The 20,672-nt window shown below is 36.7% G+C and overlaps 1 protein-coding gene across 2 annotated transcripts in view; it reads right to left on the bottom strand.

The window, feature by feature from the left end:
* Positions 1 to 947: 947 nt before the first annotated feature.
* NPHP3 (nephrocystin 3) overlaps positions 948 to 20,672 on the bottom strand; it is a 43,858-nt gene continuing 24,133 nt past the window's right edge. The window contains exons 14-27 of one of the 2 annotated variants that reach the window (XM_023260557.2): positions 20,483 to 20,585; positions 19,992 to 20,074; positions 17,344 to 17,482; positions 15,530 to 15,694; positions 14,053 to 14,147; positions 12,690 to 12,812; positions 9,193 to 9,382; positions 8,791 to 9,032; positions 7,665 to 7,740; positions 6,125 to 6,252; positions 4,970 to 5,210; positions 3,579 to 3,704; positions 2,663 to 2,778; positions 948 to 2,048 (exon numbers count right to left, since the gene is read on the bottom strand). In XM_023260557.2, coding sequence (XP_023116325.1) covers positions 1,868 to 2,048; positions 2,663 to 2,778; positions 3,579 to 3,704; positions 4,970 to 5,210; positions 6,125 to 6,252; positions 7,665 to 7,740; positions 8,791 to 9,032; positions 9,193 to 9,382; positions 12,690 to 12,812; positions 14,053 to 14,147; positions 15,530 to 15,694; positions 17,344 to 17,482; positions 19,992 to 20,074; positions 20,483 to 20,585 — 2,008 coding nt within the window. In that variant the 3' untranslated portion in view covers positions 948 to 1,867. Of the gene's footprint in view, positions 2,049 to 2,662; positions 2,779 to 3,578; positions 3,725 to 4,969; positions 5,211 to 6,124; positions 6,253 to 7,664; positions 7,741 to 8,790; positions 9,033 to 9,192; positions 9,383 to 12,689; positions 12,813 to 14,052; positions 14,148 to 15,529; positions 15,695 to 17,343; positions 17,483 to 19,991; positions 20,075 to 20,482; positions 20,586 to 20,672 lie in introns of those variants that run through there. The other variant, XM_023260558.2, reaches the window with a different exon arrangement.

The raw sequence follows: 20,672 nt of genomic DNA, 5'->3' as shown, positions 1-20,672 counted from the left end.
AGCCAACTGAGCCACTCAGGTATCCCACAAAGTAGTTTTTTTAAGGCATTAAACTTAATATTACTACTTATAATGTTTTAAATTACTAGCTATTAGATAATTACATTTTATTTTTTTATAGATTAAAAAAAATTTAATTTTGAGAGAGAGAGAAAGAGCAGGGAAAGGCAGAGAGAGAATCCCAAGCAGGCTCCATACTCCCAGCACAGAGCCTGACACAGGGCTTGAGACCATGAACCATGAGACCATGACCTGAGTAGAAATCAGGAGTCTGACACTTAACCAACTGAGTCATCCAGGTGCCCCAAGATAATCAAATTTTAAACTCTAACAGCTTAATTCTGAAATGAGTGTATGGTAATTTGTGAATTTAATTAAGATGTGTTATGGTCGTGTTTTATCTTTTTTCCTTTTGAACTTCTCACAAAAGGGGGAGAAGGAGGCTCATTATAAGATCCTGCCCAATTTCTTCTAAATCACAGCTATAGTGACTTAGAATCAGACCATTGCTTGTCAAACTTAGGTGCATATGAATCACCTGGGGATCTAGCCAAACTGCAGATTTTGATTCAGTAGGTCTGAGGAGAACCTCTAGAGTCTTAATTTTTCATCAGCTCCCAGCTAGTACTGATGATTCTGGTTCATGGACCATCCTGTGCATAGCCAAGCCTTACAGAACATTAACCAAAACCTTATAAAGTCACCAAAACTCAATTTGGTATAAAATGGAGTGGTAAAAAGAAAACTTGAAATTGTACTTTTATTTTTAAATTTCCCTTAAAAAAAAAAAAAAGAGAGAGAGCCCTCTGTGCATAGGAGGGGCAGGGAGAAAGAGAAGCCCAAGCAGGCTCTGCAATGTCAGTGCATGGACCCAATGTGGGGCTTGAACTCATGAACTGATGAGATCATGACCTAAGCTGAAATCAAGAGTCAGACACTCAACCAACTGAGCCACCCAGGTGCCCTGCACTTTTATTTTAAAACAGTGAAGTATAGCTATTACATCTTTCACCTTTATAATTAATAGGTTGGAATCTTACAAGTATTAAAATTAAAGATTTTATTATATATAAATACATAAATGCTTTTAACCAAAATGTGGCAACATTTATAAAACCTGTAAAATATTTCATTTTTCAATACAGAACAGACTAATCTGAGTTTGAGATAAATGAGATCAATTTAGGCCATTTAAGAAAGAAGAGACTGTCATGTCTCTATCTTGGGGAAGGTCAAGGAATGCTAAGAGCTTGACTTGTTACTGCATTAATGGCTTCAGATTATGCAGGTACATGTAACACAGCAGAACAATGTAGACTAGGCCTGGCCCAGTCTGCTCATGGAAAAGGTAGAATTTTTAAAAAGGTAGCAGAGACAACTGTTACTAGTTCATTTTACAGAAGATAATTCAAACCTTTCATAAACATTGTCCCTTTATTCTTTGAAATTTCTTCGAGGTAGAGAATCAGGCCAGGCTACTGCTGAAAAGCATGACCAGGAATGGTGAGGCCAGAGCAGCTCTGAGAGATGAAAGAATTATGGAATTGAACTCCTTGTCTTTACTGCTCTTCCAGCTCTTGTTGAACAGACCAGTCCACTCTTCATGATCAATTCTTCATATCATTTTAGGATTCTAAGGTGTCCACATCCATTGGTCCCATACGATTGGAAAGTTAGTTATTTTAAAAGCATACACTGACACAATCATGACTGAAACCTCAATGTAGTCCAATGCAATTTCATGCAAATATCAAATTACACAAAGTAAAAATAAATTAACATCTTTTTAATGTTTTAAATTCTAATGTTCCAAATGTTTCTTAATTATTTTGTCCGAAAGTGTATTTGCAATGAATTGTAATTGCCATTACCTTGGTCCCTGATGAAGGAAAACATTAGGAGAATGGGTTGTTTTTAAGCTAAATGTGTCTCCACTTGATGAATGTCGGGAAGGAGCTTTTCCACCCAAAAGTGATGTTTCTGCTTCTTTTATTTCCATCGCCCTTTTGTATAGTTCAGCAGCTTTTTCAAAATCCCCTTCTTCATAGCTTTGTGAGAAAAAATTGTTGAAATGAGAATATAACCTCTTAACAACTTGAAATGACCTTACAGGATACAGAATAACAAGCTGTGAATAATTCCTTTCTCCCTTCTATTTCCAGTGCATGCGCTCAGGCTGACTAGTAAAACAATACCCAAACTCTCCTTTCTATCTGAACTGCTAAAGTATATCTCAGTGCCTCATATAGACACCAGAGAGACCATGTTGTAATGGATGCAGTGAAATTGCTAAGGGAAGTCTCCGCATCTTGAGATACACAAACACAGAAAAAGCAAAATCAACATGCACTTAATGGTAAATTAGTTTTGAGGACAGCAAATTGCCCATATTACCCCCAGAGCTTGTTAGCTGCAAATGTAAACCATCTTTCACTACTTACCTGATACATTCGTCTACAACAGAGATTATGCAGCCTTCATTTCACTTCTGGATACTACTTTACTTTAGTATCTTGAAGTAAATCAACCCCAAACAGCCCCTTTACCCCCTTGAGTCCAAGGAAAAACAATCAGCACCAAATATTCTGTTTTGTTCTATGATGACTCAAAGCTGTTCTAAAATGGAGTTTGGCTGTTATCAGGAAGCTGAAAAAATTCTTACCTAAGCACAGCTAAATTTTTTAATGTTTCTCCAACTCGAGGATGCATCCGACCCAGGCTGTCTTCATAAATCTTTAATGCTCTTTCATATAATGGCAAGGCTTCGATATGTTTTTTCTTATTAAAAAAAAGTAACAACACTCACTTGAACACATGGAATTGCTGAACTTACTATTAACATATTCTAGACTAAGCTGATATACTTGGGTAAGCACCTCTAAAAAGGTTAATAACCTCCCACAGGATGTGGATAGAAAAGATTTATTAAACATAATGGTAGAAGCAGTATACTAGAAAGTCAGAAACCTAAGTTTTAGACCTGTCTTGGTGACCATTGACCTGAATCCAAAAATATAAGCAAAAACCTATTTATTGCCCTGTGGGTACAACATCTGCTTTTCACCTATCATAGACAAATGCCACAGCTTAAAGACAATATTAGATATAGAGATGTACAGAATCTCCAGAATTTAAAAACCAAGCTTATGCAATGAACTAAGCACTCAGTAGGTGTTTTACGCTAAGAGGAAGGGACTGTTTTACAAATATAACTTCAATAATTTCCCAAGTACTAAAGAAAGCATTAGTAATCTTTTTTTTTTAAGTTTATTTATTTTGGCAGAGAGTGCATGAGTGGGAGAGGGGACAGAGAGAGAGGGAGAGAGAGAATCCCTAGCAGGCTTCTCACTGTAAGCGCAGAGCCCAATGTGGGGCTTGAACTCACAAACTGTGAGATTATGACCTGAGTTGAAATCAAGAGTCAGATGTTTAATCAACTGAGCCACCTAGGCGTCCCTAAAGGAAGCATTAGCAATCTTAAATTTCCTTTAATTACTGTTACTGTCACAGCTAATTCATATTTATCTATATTTCATACCTTAAAACCATTCATAAAGAGTTAATATGTAGAAACTTACCATTTGGCTATAGAGAACAGCTAAGTTCACCAGGGCAGTAGCTACACTAGGGTGCTTTGGGCCAAAAGATTTCTGTCGAATTTCAACAGCTAGCTCATACAAAGGTACAGCTTTGTCAAGTTTCCCCTAAAAAACAAAAGTGAAATCTAACAAAAATATTAAAACAATAAATACTATCTGATCAGAGCTTTTTCCATAAATAAAATTTTCTATTAAGTAATTTTGAGGGAAAAAAATTTCAGAAGCATTTTCTCCCACTTTAATGGTTAAGTTCATAGATAGATAACTGAAATCTAATGAAGTAAAGCCACACTGAATATAAAAACATTTTCTTTGATAATTCAAAAAGCCCTTTTATAAAGATCACCCATTACTACTAAGTTCCCGGTGACATAAAAATACCGGGAAAATATGTTTGCTACTGTATATAATTTAGATTTGGCATCAAAATAAAATCTCATTTTCCACCAACTCCCTTCCAGGTTTTCCTAATTGTTTCTTTTTCACTTGAAAGTTGCGCAGAAATAGCAACAATGCATCATCGTTCTTACTAAATCATCAACTTCAGTGCCAGGTTGACCAGCAAGGGTCCCACAAGGTCTAAAGACCTTGTCTACACAGCTCTATAACTGCACTAAATAAAGTGAAAGTGGACCTCTATGGCTTTTTTTTGGGAGGGGGTAGGGAACAGCTACAAAAACTCCAAGTATCTCAGGCTAGATTCCTATGGCAAAAAATGGTTACATTTCATTGCAGGCAAAGAAAAGAAACAGTGAAATTTAAATGGTCACTTAATCACCTACAAAGATTCCTCCTTCACTTCTGACAACTGGGTGATTTGTTATGTTTATGGCTGCTTAACATAGGAAACTTAACCATGGTTGAATTTTAGAACTTCTGAAATGTAAGTTCCATCCAATTAGAATGCTGATAAATGCATTTGTATTTGGAATGTATTTTAACAAAACCAGACTGGTATCTTAATTTAGTTAAGTCTGATATAATATTTTTTAATGTTTTACTCAGCTATTTTTTTTTTAACGTTTATTTATTTTTGAGACAGAGAGAGACAGAGCATGAATGGGGGAGGGGCAGAGAGAGAGGGAGACACAGAATCGGAAGCAGGCTCCAGGCTCTGAGCCATCAGCCTAGAGCCCGATGCGGGGCTCGAACTCACGGACCGCGAGATCATGACCTGAGCTGAAGTCGGACGCTTAACCGACTGCGCCACCCAGGCGCCCCACTCAGCTATTTGTTAAAAAAAATTAATCATGATTGAAAAGCTCAGAGAAAATAATCTATCCATCAGGAGACAAATTATTTTGCTGCCAGTAATTATGGCTTAATTGGTATGTTATAAAACACATGTAAGCATGTCAAGGATTACTTACCATTTTCTTATATAAGATTGCAAGGTGCTTCACTGTATAGGCCAAAGAAGGGTGATCAGGAGCTAATGCTCGTCTCCGAATGTCTAAAGCTCTTTCGTAAAGCTCTTCTGCTTTATCATACTGTTTCTTTTCATTGCACAGAGCTGCCAGATTATTTAAAGACTGGGCACAGTCTGGGTGATCTGGGCCTAGAACTCGCTCTCTCATTTCTAAGGACCGCTTCAGAAACTGGTCGGCTGTTCTATGAATAAAACCCCAAAATGGTTTAAATAACGTATTTGCTAGAAGTAAGAATCCTTAACCCTAAGTCAGGTGGAGAACTGAAGCATTTTAATTATTAAATCCAAGATAGTTAATAAAAAGCATTTGGTTAAAGTCCTCTCCCCCTCTTTCCTACCCCTCATCCCTTCCTGCACTTTTCCAAAAATTAAAAATTATTTCCTGATAGTGTGAGGGCCTTAAGTATCTGGAATGATTGCCTCAGTTCTCCACCTGACTTCTAAAAAACAAACCCATAAATATTTTCCAGGACAAACTTCTGATACCTTTAAAACTATTAGACCTAACTCAAAAGATTTTGGTATTCATTCTTCCTTCCTTTGATGTTAGTACTAAATCATTTTTAATTCAAGAACCCCTTGTGAAGGAGACTAAGGATTTGTTATACTTTCCCCATATCCAAAGTATCAAATTTGTTACAGTTTTCTGAAATCCAAGTTAGTCCAAAAACACTTCTTTTTTCAGAGTGTAAATATTAATACCTTTTTGAGTCCTTTAAGTACAAATAAACTGAAGACCAAAACTAGCAGCCATCTATATTCTATTCTTTAATATCCCTTGGTGCCAGTTTCTTTTGTGAAGTCTCACATACAATATTGACACAAAACACTTTTCATAAACATAAAACATACTAGGGATGCAACAGATAACTCTTTTTAGTAACTTTTTAGTTACTAAAGAAACAAAGTGACAGAAACAGTAGAGACTATGCCATGGTCTTTGTTAAGTGTGGCTATGTTCAGAACATACTGTACATGAAATCTGGCATGGTTTCTATCAATTTATTCTAGCTTGACTTGATAGAAACATAAACCAGCTTTTCATCTAAGAGAAAAAACGGACACTTGTTTTCATAATTAACATCATGGTACTCACTCCAGGTTATTCTGAAGATAGTAGAGAACTCCCAGTTCATTGAGGGTCCGAGCATTGTCAGGGGTGTCCTTACCTAACGTGAGCTCTTCTAACTGTAGGGCTCGTCTACGTAAAAGGGCGAATCCATACTGAAATAAACACAAATTGATAATCATTACTAGGTAAGTGCAGTCTTTGATTCTGAAACACTATACTGGAGTCCTAAGAAATCCTGGCTCCTTTTGTTCCCTTTAAAGTAGATTACAATTATTTTAAGTATCACACTGAATTAATCCAATGATTATTGAAAATGCACATACTTCCACATGGCATCACATTTTTAAATTCATTAAAAGTACCATTTTGTGAAAGTGATGATGACGTATTTTAGCAAAGTGAACTGAGCCCCAAGTGCTTCAAAAAGGTAAGGACACAAAGTTAACCTGCAGATATTTACCAATCCCACTGCTAAACACTTAAACATCAGGTACTTAAACCGTATATACCACTTGCAAGTAGTAAACAAATAAATCCTGGAAATCAAATGCACAGTATAGTGAATACAGACAATAATCCTGTATTATAATCATCAAACTTGCTAAGAGATTAGATCTTAATTATTCCCACCACAAAAAAGAAATGATAATTACGTGATAGGATAGAGGTGCTATCACTACAATAGCAATAATATTACAATATATAATGTATCAAATTAACATGTACAACCTTAAATTTAGTGTTATATGTCAAAAATATTTAATTAAAAATGTACATAGCATTTGAAGTTAAAATAAACAGGCTATATTTAGATTTTATCAGCAGCTTAGAAAAATGAAAATATTTTTTTGTGTGTGTGCTCAAGGGTAAGAATTCCTATGCATTTGCATTTAGCATAATATATTAAAAATATCTTTTTTTTCCTTTAAAGAAAAGAAGCAGCTTTTAAGTCCATCTTCCAAAGTCTAACTTTCAAATGAACTTTATAGTTACACTTTAAAAAAAGTAAAAAAAAATTATTTTCAATATTTATTGAGATATAATTGCCATAAAACATTGTGTGAGTTTAAGGTATACAACATGATGATTTGAAATATGTATATACTGCAAAATACTGTAATATGTAGTTCCACTTTTTTTAAATGTTTCTTTTATTTTTTTTTTTTTGAGAGGGAGAGAGAGCACAAGCAGGGGAGGGGCAGAGAGAGAGGGGGACAGAAGATCTGAAGAGGGCTCTGCATTGACAGTAGTGAGCCCAATGTGGAGGTTTGAACTCATGAACTGTGAGATCGTGACCTGAACCGAAGGCAGACACGCAACAGACTGAGCCACCCAGGTGCCCCTAGTTCCACTTTTTAGAAGCCTGCTAAGTTGTACTTTCCAGTAATTCTAATACTTAAGCAGGTATTATACATATAAAGAAAATGTTAATTAGTACTTTTATAGAAGTCACTTTAATACCTAAAGTTCTTAAATAGGTGAGGTGTATACATCTATATTATGATATTCAGACATGCTCTTTTCTTCTGCTTCAAAACACAACACAAAAGAAATCTCTCATTACCGAGTTGCCTTTTCTCCTTGTAGCTTTCTGACGAATTTTAAAGGATTTTTTCCTAAAATGTTCAGCTTGTTCATATCTTAAAAAAAAAAAAATAAAGTCAAACAAAAGAAACACATGTCCAATTTATCATATTTCAGGCAAATGAAAGCATTCCTTACCTAGTGTAAAGTTTTTGTTTTGTTTTTGGCTCTTAAATATAGCATAATTTCTAAAGATGACAGTCACACAGAATTAAAAATCTTTAACAAAAAACTTCATAAAACATAATCTAACAAAACAAACCTAGCTCTCCAAGTAGCTGACATTTAATAGATTTTTAACTGACTTAACTCACTTCAAATCTCTAAAGGATGACCTAACTAAATGAAAATCTAAAATTTTAGTTTGTTCTACCACCTTCTTCTGTACGTGCTAATTTCTGGTCAAATATAAATGTGAAATTCACAAAAAAATTGTGTGAAACAATACTTCTAGAAATTAAAAGAAAAAATTCCAATATGTATCATTTACGATGGTGCAAAGAAAATGATTTCTGATAGAGGAAAAGATGACATTCAGTGGGTGCCTAATAGATATGAGACTTTTTATTACACCAAGGACTGGTAAACTTTTTCTGTAAAGGGCTAGATAGTAAATATTTTAGGTTTTATGGGCCATGTGGTCTGTTACAAATATAAAAATCTGTTAGTGAATCATGGAAGCAGCCGTGTGGAAGTTTATGGAAGCAGTCACATAAAATGTGCCTATGTTCCAATACAACCTTATTTACAAAACAAGGGGCCTTTTGGATTTGGCCTGTGGGCAATCGTTTGCTGCCCTGTGTTAGTAATACACTTAATATTACAAAGCCAGTCAATGAATGGGCCCAGATTTAAACCCGACTATACAACTCCAAAGTCCATGCTCTAGCCTGCACGCATCTTCAAATAGAGATGAATCTTGTGGTGCTAGTTTTCTGTTTACGCCACAAACACCCAAGACTGAGAATAATATTTGAACATGGTGGACTGAAAAGAATATAGGATAAGGAAAAGTACATAGCCACAAAACAAAGCTGAACACATAAGTACATCAAGAACTGTGACTCCCCATCATAAAACCAGAGTATTACTCATCTAAATCTTACTTATTTTGTTTCTGGTACAAAGTTGCAAGTGCCTCAAGTTCACGGGCAATATGTGGATGCTCCGCGCCATAAGCATTTTCTGCGATTTCTAATGCTTGTTTATACAACTGTTCTGCATTGCCAAACTTCTTCCACTGCACGTACACACTCGCTAGTTGGTGGAGGGACTGAGCCACTCTTGGGTGATCTGGATCTAAAGCTGTTTCTCGAATTTCTAGAGACCTCTGCAAAGGCACCACAGCCTAGGAAAAGAAAGGGTTCAAGGCCAGATAAAGTGAGTGCAATACCGTTAAGAGCTGCGATGTGATCAGCACAACAAATGAAAGCTGCACTAACTCCTAGGGAGGAGAGAAGAGCACACAGGAAAAACCCACACAGTCTGTGATTCCTCGCCGAGCATACCTGACCAAGGAGGCCTAGATCCCTGAGAAATCGCCCCAGGGTTTCATAAAGATCCGCCAGGCAAATCATGTTCTCCTCGCCTTCCCAGTTTTTCTCGTGCTGCTTCAATGAATCGAAGTACTCTGCTGCCATTGCGCTTTTGTCTTTGCCAACAAACTGCCAATAACTCAGCAATTCAGCAAAGTGTCCTCTGTTTCAACAAAAAACAGTAACTTAATGAAAATCAAACATTAAAACCCACTGTTGAGTGAAAGTGCCAGAATTCATATAAGCTACTGACGCTTTATTAGTAGGCAAGTGTAGTATAGAGAGAGGGAAAACTGTAGACTCCAACCTGCTGAGTCCACTGCTTCCTAGCTGTGTGGTCTTGAGCAGGTTGTCTGACCTCTTATACTCTGTCATCCTTATCTGCAGAAAGCGGTCACTGACACTACCTGCCTAAGGTGTTACTATAAGCAGATTATAGCACACAGCAAGTACTCCATAGTGCCGGCTGTCATCATTACTATCATTATGGTTACTCACCAGTGGAAATCTACCAGAATCCTTTCTAGACATTTCGTGATATGCAGTCAACTGCTAGATTCACCCAGATCATTATTTTAAATGATGGAAATTAGAACAGAAGAAACTAATGAAACACAGGCAACTGTCAGAATAGAAATACAAAAGTAAGCGTATTCATCTGGAGATGGCATTAGTAGGATGGGAGAGCTGGCAAACTAAAGAGTAAATCTGATTTCAAAGGAATCATGATTTCAAAGGTTGGAATGGAGATCAGAAATAATTTAGGAGGTATAACAAAGAAATTTGAAAAGTTCACTTAGGAGCAAAACAAATTATGTAGCTATGTTAAGAGAAATGTCTGAGTTTCTAGGTAAGACAGTAATGTAAACTCCCATGAGGCTTAGAGGTCAGAAGCCTGATCGTGAAAAGGTGGTCTGGCCACTGGCAAATTCAAACATAACCAGAAGAGACAATACAACTTCTGAAAAGGGGTAATCCTTTCTTTAAATTTAACACCAGTCAGATTTTGTGGCGAGCTGGCCCAGAATCTGGTTTCAAGGCTATACTCTGAGATACCTGAGGGCCATGAAAGGCAGATGTCATGAACCACCTCCATGGGTGGTTTGGATTTAAACCTGCTTAAATGCAAGGGTAAGATAGAAAGGTATCTCAAGATCATTTCAGTTCTGATTTTTTAAAAACCGCAATATTTTTTTTTTACTTTACCTCTTGGGAAAAGATCTCGTGGCAATTTGCAAATTGTCTTAAAATTTCTCCCAGTTTTTTTAAATTTCAGGTACCACTGAATCTGGACTTGTTTTTATAGGGTTTTTTTTTCATTATTATTTTTAATTGTGCTATGTTTTATCCCTAGCACTTGGGGATACAATAAGTACTTGTTAGGTTAATGTAATGTGCTTATCAGCAGAGCTCAGCCCATAGTACACACAGCCTTCTTTCTGCTCATCTAAATTCTACAGCAGAATCCAATTTCATCCATCTTTCCAGGCCCGCTCAGATGTTCCTCTTTGCCAGCTGCTTTCTTCTCTAAATCCCACTTTTATTACAGCATTATCTTTTTTTTGTAATTTATTTATTTTTCAAGGCATAGTTGATAAACAACTATTAATTTCAGGTGTACAGCTACTGATTTGAAATACGTATATACAGAGTTCCCCCTATCCCCAGTTTCACTTTCGGCAGTTTCAGTTACCAGTGATCAACCACAGTCCAGAAGTAGATGATCCTCCTTCTGACATATCATCAGGAGGTCAATAGTAGCCTAAGGCTACATCACAAGCCTACTCTATTCACCTCACTTCATCTCATATCATGTGGGCACTGTATCATCTCACATCATCACAAGAAGGGTCAGTCAGTCCAGGAAGATATTTTGAGAGAGAGAGGGACCACATTCACATAACTTTTAGTATAGTATAACTGTTATAATTGTTCTATTTTATTATTAGTTATTGCTGTTAATATCTTACTATGCCTAACTTATAAATTAAACTTAATTAAAATTAAATTAAAATTAACCATAGGTATGTATGTGCAGGAAAAAACATAATATATATAGGGCTTGGTACTATCTGTGACTTCAGGCATCCACTGGGGGTCTTGGAACATATCCCCCATGGAAAGGGGGTATTACAAAATGATCACCACAATAAGTCTAATTAACATCTGTCCCTATTGCATGGTTACAGAATTTCTTTTCTTGTCATGAGAACTTTTAAGACCTACTTCTTTAGCAACTTTTAAAGATGCAGTATAGTATTATTAACTATATAGTCGTCATGCTGTACATTACCTCCCCATGACTTAGTTATTTAATAACTGGAAGTCTGTGCCTTTTGACTCCTTTCACCCACTTTAACCCCTTCCCTACCCTCTGCCTCTGGCAACCACCAATTTTCTTCTCTGAATCAAGGGCATGTTTGTTTTTTTTTTTTTTTTTTGTAGATTCCAGATATAAGTGAGATCACACAGTATTTGTCTTTCTGACTTCTTTCATTTAGTAAAATGCCCTAAAGATCTGTCAGTGTTGTTGCAGATGGCAAGATTTCATTCTTTTTTATGGCTGAGCAACATTCCATTGTATGTATGTATGTGAATGCACACACACACACACACACACACACACACACACACACATTTTCTTTATCCATTCATCTATCAATGGACACTTAGGTTGTTTCCATATCTTGGCTATTGTAAGTAACGTTGCAATGGTGCACATATCTTTTCAAATTGTTGTTTTTGTTTTCTTCAGATATATACCCAGAAATGAAATTGCTGGATCATATCACAGTTCTATTTTTAATTTTTTGAGGAACCTCATACTGTTTTCCACAGTGGCTGCATCATTTTACATTCCCACCAGCAGTGTACCAGGGTTCCCTTTTCTCTGTATCCTCGCCAGCATTTGTTATCTCTTGTCTTCTTGATAACAGTCATTCTATAGGTGTGAGGTGATAGCTCAGTGTGGTTTTAATTTGAATTCACCCAATGATTACTGATGTTGAGCATCTTTTCATGTGCCTGTTGGCTACATGTATCTCTTTTTTTTGAAAAATGTCTATTCAGATCCTCTGCCCATGTTTTAATCAGATTCTTGTTGTTATTGAGTTGTATGAGTTCTTAAATATTTTGAATGTTAATTCCTTTGCATATGTATGATTTGCAAATATTTTCTCTCATTCAGTAGGTTGCCTTTTCATTTTGTTTATGATTTCCTTTGCGGTGCAGAAGCTTTTTAGTTTGATTTAGTTCCACTGGTTTATTTTGTTGTTGATGCTTTTGCTTTTTATGTCAGATTCAAGAAATCACCACCAAGACTGGCGTCAAGCAGTTACATACTATGTTTTCTGAGTTTTATGGCTTAAGGTCTTAAAGCTAAATTAAAAATGCCATTTTTCTTTGTTACACCGATCAATTGTTTAAATCTGTTTTTCTGGGGAAAGATGTTCTACAAATAAGTTTCTTACCTTTTATAAAGGTTTTGAGACACAAAGAGATTGAGAAGGCAATCATGTAACTTCTGTTTACTTCCCTGCTGCTGAAAAAGCCAAGGGAGTTCATCTGCACTTCTCCAAGTCACTCGGTCCCGACTGTTAGAAGGGAAGAGACAACACTCAATAATACCTTCCAACAATGATATTGCCTCAAAAGGCAAATGGTGAAGGAGGAAAAATGTATTCTCTGACTCTTTAAGTGTAATTAAAAAAATTTTTTTTGTTTTGTTTTTAGTTTGAGAGAGAGAGAGAGAGAGAGAGAGAGAGAGAGAGAGAGAGAACACGTGAGCAGGAGAGAGGCAGAGGGAGAGAGAGAGAGAATCTTAAGCAGGCTCCATGCTCAGCACAGAGCCTGACATGGGGCCAGATCCCATGACTCTGCGACTGTGACCTGAGCCAAAATTGAGTTGGACACTCAACTAGGTGCCCCTAAATATAACCTAATACTGAGAAAATTATGTCAAAATCAGAAACTCTGTCAATGTAACTAAGAAAATAAATAAAGTGATATTAGGACCATCAATCAAACTCTCAAGTTATTTTCTTAAAATTGAACTACTTTTTTTAAATTTTTTTTAACGTTTATTTATTTTTGAGACAGAGAAAGACAGAGCATGAATGGGGGAGGGCCAGAGAGAGGGAGACACAGAATCTGAAACAGGCTCCAGGCTCTGAGCTGTCAGCACAGAGCCCGACGCGGGGCTCGAACTCACAGACCGCAAGATCATGACCTGAGCGAAGTCGGACGCTTAACCGACTGAGTCACCCAGGCGCCCCAAAATTACACTATTTAAAAAACTCTCAATCAACCCAAATATACACACGTGGATATACACAGACACACATTTTTAAACTAATAAACTGGAATAAAATGATAATAATAAAATAACCCTACACTGATTGCATGTAAATCAATTTAAATCTTTAGCATAATATTAAAAGACTGACTTACATAATAATCTTTATAGTTCTTTTGACATTACCAGACTAGGGAGAATATTTAATGTTTTTTGTAATAATTTAAAAAAAAATTTTTTTTATTTCAGAGAGAGAGAGAGTGAGTAAGCATGAATGGGGGGGAAGGGGCAGAGGGAAAGAGAGAGAATCACAAGCAGGCTCCCTGCTCAGTGTGGAGTACAACGCAGGGCTTGATCCCATGAACTGTGAGATCGTGACCTGAGCCAAAATCAAAAGCCAGACACTCAATCAACTGAGCCAACTTATTATTACCTTTTAATAATTAAATTTTTATACACTAAGTTATAAGCTAAGGAAGAGAAATAAAGACACAAAGATAAAATGTGTTACAGAAGAACTATATGGATATTTATAATACCTTAACTGCATGGTAAAATAGTTGATTAGCTTTTGCCTGTATGAAGAAATAATGGTGGGATCTTCCATGTATTCCAGTCTCACTGTTTCCCAAGCCTGGAAAAAAAATAAAAAATACTGTAGTCTATTTTCTATTAGTCACTGAATATCTAAAAATTAATTTATAAATAGGAATTTATAATTATTTCAATTTTATAGTTGTAGAATACAGATGACATAAAAATATTTTAAAATTCAGCATACATTTATGTGATAAACTGACATGAGAATAAAAATCTCCTGGAGGCACCTAAAACACAACTTAATTCAAATTTCTAGTTAGTGCAGAAATGTGGAGTGAAAAAGTACTAAAAAGGAATTTATTTAAGCAATACACAATAAAAGAGAAAGATGAGCCTATGAGATCACAAACATTTCACACCTACAAATACAATGCAGCATACTCACATGAAAGACTTAACTTGCATTTGTATACACATAAATCAACCATGGCATTGCAGATGATAACAATTATACTAGTCAGTATTTCCTAAACATTCACTACTATGTGCTAGACATCATGTCTAGGACCTCATTAGGGTCAAGGACCATCTGAACAAATTCTCTTCACATACCCTGTAGTAAGCTGGAAAAATCTACCCACAGCTTACCGAATTTACCGAAGGTTACACAGCTGTTAAACTGTGAAGAGCTGGACTGTGAATTGAGGCATACTGACTTACTGAGTCCAAGCTCTTGAAGCGTAAATAATTACACTAGCAATCAACGGAACATAAAATTGAAAAAAAAATTTTTTTTTCTCTTTTGGAAAGAAACTACTTTGTAAAGTACTGTAGTTCCTCTTTATCCCCAGGTTCACTTTCTGCAATTTCAGTTACCCATGGCCAAATGGGGTTTAAAAGCAGACCCCTTCTGATATTATGGTCAGAAGGTCAGTAGTAGCCCAACGTTAGGTCCCAGTGCCTATGCCATTCACCTCACTCCATCTCATCATGTAGACATTTTATAATCTCAAGAAGGGTGAGTGCAGTATAATAAGACATTTTGAGAGAGAAAGAGACAACATTCCCATAATTTTTAGTACAGTACATTGTTATAATTGTTTTGTTTTATTATTAGTTATTGTTGTTAATCTCATACTGTCCCTAAATTATAAATTAAACTTTATCATGGGTAGGCACGTGTAAGGGAAAAAACATAGTTTATATAAGGCTCAGTACTATCCTGGTTTTAGGCATTCTCTGGGGTTCTTGGAATGTGTCTCCTACAGATAAGGGGGGGCTGTTGTAATAGCCATTTCATAAAGGTACTTTGTAAGAATAATATTAGCCAAATTTTACACTTAACCTAAAATCATTGCAAAAGCAATTTTGTAATGCCAAATTTAAAATTTCAACTTTGTCTTATAATGGAAACACTTAAAATAGCATGGGATGTTGACATTTATAGTTAAAAAACCTTATTACAATAACATCTACCTGTAGATGCTGAAACTTGAGCAAGCCACAACCATAAGTCAACAAGCACATTTTGTGTAAACTGTGAATGAGGGAGGTCAAGACAGCCCAGGACAGCTCAGGGTAGAGTTCCATCAATTCTGATTCACTCACACCATTGTGACTAACATTTATGAGGCAGAGAATCTAGGTAGAGAAGTGAATTAACAATGATCGTAAGCCACCTCTGTAAGTAACAAAAAGCCATTAAAAGGTTATTAACTTCTTATTCATACTTATTGTTCAAATGATTTAATAAAGAAACAGATTTCTTAGAATAAAGCATACTTTCCAAAAGCCATTAATCGAGAATAAGATAGTGTATATAGTAAATCTAGCATGCCAAAAATAACACACAGAAAAAAAGTTTGAGGACAATTAAAGCCTCAGGAAACAGATTAAAACTAATGACAAAGTTCCAATTTTGGGACAATGGTAGAAGAAAATAGTTCTTTTACTATAGATGCCTGTTAATAGAAGACAACATATAACAAAACATCTCTAAAAGTACAGCTGAACCTACGAAAAAGAAATCCCCCAGGTGCCAGAAGTGAATAGGAAAGTGAACATCAGAGGGCTAAGGGCTGGAGCTGCTGTCCCTGGGGGAGGTGGGGATCCAGGACAGGCAACCTTCCCAGTAACTCAAATGCTTGGGTTTTCACACCCACAGCGGGGATGGAAGGTGAGCCCTTAAACCCGGTAAGGGGAGGAGTTGGAACTAGAAAGCTTGCCAACACCAGGGATCCAAGAGCTGTACCCTCAGTGAAGGGGTGCATGAGAAAACATCATCCCACAGACCAACCATATATGAAAGCTTACTTTAAAGCTCTAATAGTTCAGACACCATGGTATTGGCAAGGAATGAGCAAAACTGGAACAGAAGAGCTCAGAAAACAAAGTCATGTTAATTTGTGAGTGTGATATCCAAATTAGCAGAAAAGATGTACTCCAGAAAAATGAGGGGCGCCTAGATGGCTCAGTCAGTTAAGCGTCCAAATTCAGCTCAGGTCATGATTTTGCAGTCTGAGAGTTCGAGCCCCTCGTGGGGCTCTGTGCTGACAGCTCGGAGCCTGGAGCCTGCTTTGGATTCTGTGTCTCCCTCTCTCTCTGTCCCTCCCCCACCCATGCTCTGCCTCTCTCTTTCAAAAATAAACATTAAAAAAAAAATTGAAAAGTTAGCTAACCATATGATAAAAGATTAAAAAGTAGATTCCTTCCTCACACAATAAACAAAAATAAATCCTCAAGATAAGGACTTACACAGGAAGAACAACACTGTAAAATATTTTAAAGGGAAAAAAAATACACAGGAGAACATTTTTATGATAACAAAAGATTTTTTTTGACAATAAAAGATTTTTAAAATAAGATATAACAGGCATAGGCCATAAAATAAACTGTTGATAAATCTGACTTCATCAAAATAAAACTTTGTACAATGAATGATACCAAAAAGTTAAGACAAGAAACAAATAGGAAGAAGAATTAATTTACAAACTCTGCAAAAAAGAGGATTTGTATTTAGCGACTCAATTAAAACTCAAGTAAAAAGGCTTGGATCAGCAAACCACATAAAAGGAGACAGGAATCACTAATAAACATGAACAGATGAAAAATCTCAATGATCATGAGGAAAATGCAAGTTTCTTGAGATACCACTTCTGGCCACAAGCACACTCTGGTAGCCAGCATTCCTGTAGATGCTTGAAACATATTTAAGCACACATTTAAAAATAATTACTATTTACTTCAATTCACACATAAATGCAAACTTCTATGAGTTTATTACCCTTTACCTGTTTCATGAGTTCTTTATCCATATCATTTGCCAGGGACTCCTGGATAGATCGCAGAGCAAGTCTGTATAATGAAATAGTATCTTGACACTGGAAACACTGATGAAGGATTTTATCTAAATTGCCTGCTCTCCCAGCACTGTTGGAATTGAGAATAGGTTTAATTTCTTACAGACAGCCAACATCTGTGAAAAATCTAGGGTAGATAAAAACAATGTGGTCTCTATTTTTTATACTTCAACTGATTAACAGAAATTCAATAAAACATGATATAGAAAAATGGTAGTTTTATGGGGCTGCCAGCATCATCAAGTTTATTTTAGTATACAGTTTAACTCGATGCAGTAAACACGTGCTGGGGACTTACTATATGTCAAGCAATTACTGCACATTCTGGAACACAGAAATGAGTAAGACAGGCTACCTACATACAGGAAGCAGGAAAAGAATTATAAGTAAGTGTTATTAGTTAGTGATGCAAATTACATTTGTTTAGAGCCAGGATTCAGAAAATATCAGGCTAAGAAAAATCAGAGAAAATAGGGTGGTTTTAAAATATTACACAATATTTACCAATAGTTTCTTTTTTCAATATGAAGATATAGAGAGAGAAGAAGAAAAAAAAGGTCTAGAGTCTAATTAGACCTTCTAAAGGTCTAATTTGAGATTTCTTTCTAAGTCAGCATGAAGCCATTTGAGATTTCTTTCTAAGTCAGCATGACTGTACATAAACTTTGCTTAAACCAAAAGCCTGATTTATGGCTCACAAAATATTCATTGTACCTTGCCTTATAAACAAGTAGCCTAAAGGAAAGCCATCTTGTCCTTAAGATGTCAATCAATGCTCCTACACTCTGCATTCTGACATTAAAACTCATGATTCCTGCCTATGTTAATCCATAATTTTTTGAGCTTTCACAAGATTCAAAAACAGTATATAACCCTGTAAGAACTGTTCATTCTTCAGAGAACTTTCTTTCCTGTGAAGATCATGTTTCCTAGGGAAGGTGTCCTACTGCGGGCTCGAATAAAACTCTCTTTGGGCACCTAGGTGGCTCAGGTGGTTAAGTGCCAGACTCTTGATTTCGGCTCAGGTTATGACTCATGGTTCGTGAGTGGTTCATGAGTTCGAGCCCCACATCAGGTTCTGTGCTCAGAGTGAGGAGCCTGCTTTGGATCCTCTGTCTCTCTCTCTCTCTCTGTCCCTCCCCAACTTGTTCTCTCTCTCTCAAAAATAAATAAATGTTAAACTTTAAGAGATTCTAAAAGGTTTGTTCATCTTGTGTCAACACTCTTAAAATAGCTAAATTCAATAAATGTTATGAAATGTGTGGAAAGGGACTCACACTCTTGAACCATACTTCTGCAAGCTGTTGATGTTCACAGTGGCCAGATGGACTGCCAAAACTGAAAACAGTGGGAATATCATGGGCAATTCAAAATTTTAGATGTTTTCGTTTCCAATTTGGTGCTCAAGATGGGAATGTGGAATTAAGAGACATGAGTACCAGGGGCACCTGGGTGGCTCAGGTAAGCATCTGACTTTGGCTCAGGTCATGATCTCATGGTGTGTGAGTTCGACCCCCACACTGGGCTCCTTGTGGAGCATGGAGCCTCCTTGAGAACCTCTCTCTCTCACCCTCTCTCGCTGCCCCTCTCCCACCCATGCTTTCTCTCTCTCAAATAAACATTAAAAAAAAGAGAGAGACAAGAGAACTAGATTCAGTGTCTAGAATATGAGTTATACTGGGATTACCATCTATTGTGATGATCATTAGAACCATATTCATCTTTTTTACCTCTGGTTGTGAAGAGTCGAAGTAAGTTGAGACTGTACTGAAGAAGAAATGTAGTTACACTTTGTAAGGCTTACCTAAAGGCAAATGACTAATGGATATCATGAATATCTGTTTTTAAAAATGTTTTTTTAATGTTTATTTAAGTATGAGAGGTAGAGACAGAGACAGAGACAGAGAGAGAGAGAAACAGAGCACGATCCGAGGAGGGGCAGAGAGAGGGAGACACAGAACCCGAAGCAGGCTCCAGGCTCTGAGCTGTCAGCACAAAGCCTGACATGGGGCCTGAACTCATGAGCTGTGAGATCATGACCTGAGCCAAAGTCGGACGCATAACTGACTGAGCCACCCAGGTGCTTCAACTAATGAATATCTGATATAGAAGAATCCATTTTAGGATGAAAGGTTTATCAGGATTTTAGAACACAGACAATGAAAAATTCCTACATACCTACCTACTAATATTTAAGGATACCTGAAATAACATTTGTTTGCCTCAGTTGCCTGTCATTTTCCCAAAGCTAGGGGCCTCAAGCAAGTGACAAGAAACACTCATGGACCCCAAATAAGAGCAAAGATGGCCTTCTGTGGCAACCCCCAGTAGGGATATGGTAAGCATGATGAAAATTAGACAACTACATCCAACAAGTTATTATAATTCATGGGCTATCATCAATCTGCAGTCGCGAGTCACATTCTCACAGGGTGTTAGTGTCTCTGTTAGAATCAACAGAATCTGATATGAGTGGCACAAGAGATTGTCGCAGTGATCAGCTCTCGGTTTCCCAAGACAAGGAAGCAGTCTGCGGCAAACACAAGACATGCAGTTCATGTAAGCTCGCCACCACTTACCGCGCCATCACTTTGCCGAAAAGGGTGACATAAAGGGCATTGCAGGTTGTAGCAGAACGACAGTGTCGCTCTAGCTTCTTCTCCTGTACCAGTTTACCAAAACACAAAACAGACAAACAAAAACAAAACCACCCTGGAATTAAGCGGTCTTTACTATGGAGCTGTCAACAAATATCCCTGGCAGAAATGACATGGCTCCTGCCATCAGTGGCATCACTGCCATATGGTGGGGGACCGCAGATGCGGTTGGAATGCATATGTTCTTCTGCCTTTAAAAACACCTGGTTAATAAAGTAAAACTTAAGCCCCAAAAGGTTTTTATTGCTCCTTCTATATTTGTTAGTTTAAGAGCAAATGCATTTAACAATTATTAGACTCCAATTTCTCTTAACACAATAGAGAGTTCCTACGTTGAATTTTAAGTCTCATATAAGGTGTCTTATAGGACAGTCGATAGAGAGTAAAAGTGCAGTAAAATTAAAAACACTTACCTGCTCTTTACTCAATTTAATGTCCATAGAGTGGCATTCTGCAATTATAATAGATTTTGCATCTTTTGGATTTAGAGGATCAAGATGAAGTGTAGGCCACAACCTTTTATTTAAAGGAAAAAAAATGAAATTCTCTTCTAATACAACTAAAGCTGTAATCTACCCAAACACAAGTCAAAATCCATTACAA

Source organism: Felis catus, chromosome C2 (genome assembly GCF_018350175.1).
Source record: "Felis catus isolate Fca126 chromosome C2, F.catus_Fca126_mat1.0, whole genome shotgun sequence".
NCBI classification, from domain to species: Eukaryota; Metazoa; Chordata; class Mammalia; order Carnivora; family Felidae; genus Felis; species Felis catus.
Note: the sequence above shows the minus strand (reverse complement) of the source record. Positions and strands in the feature narration are given on the sequence as shown.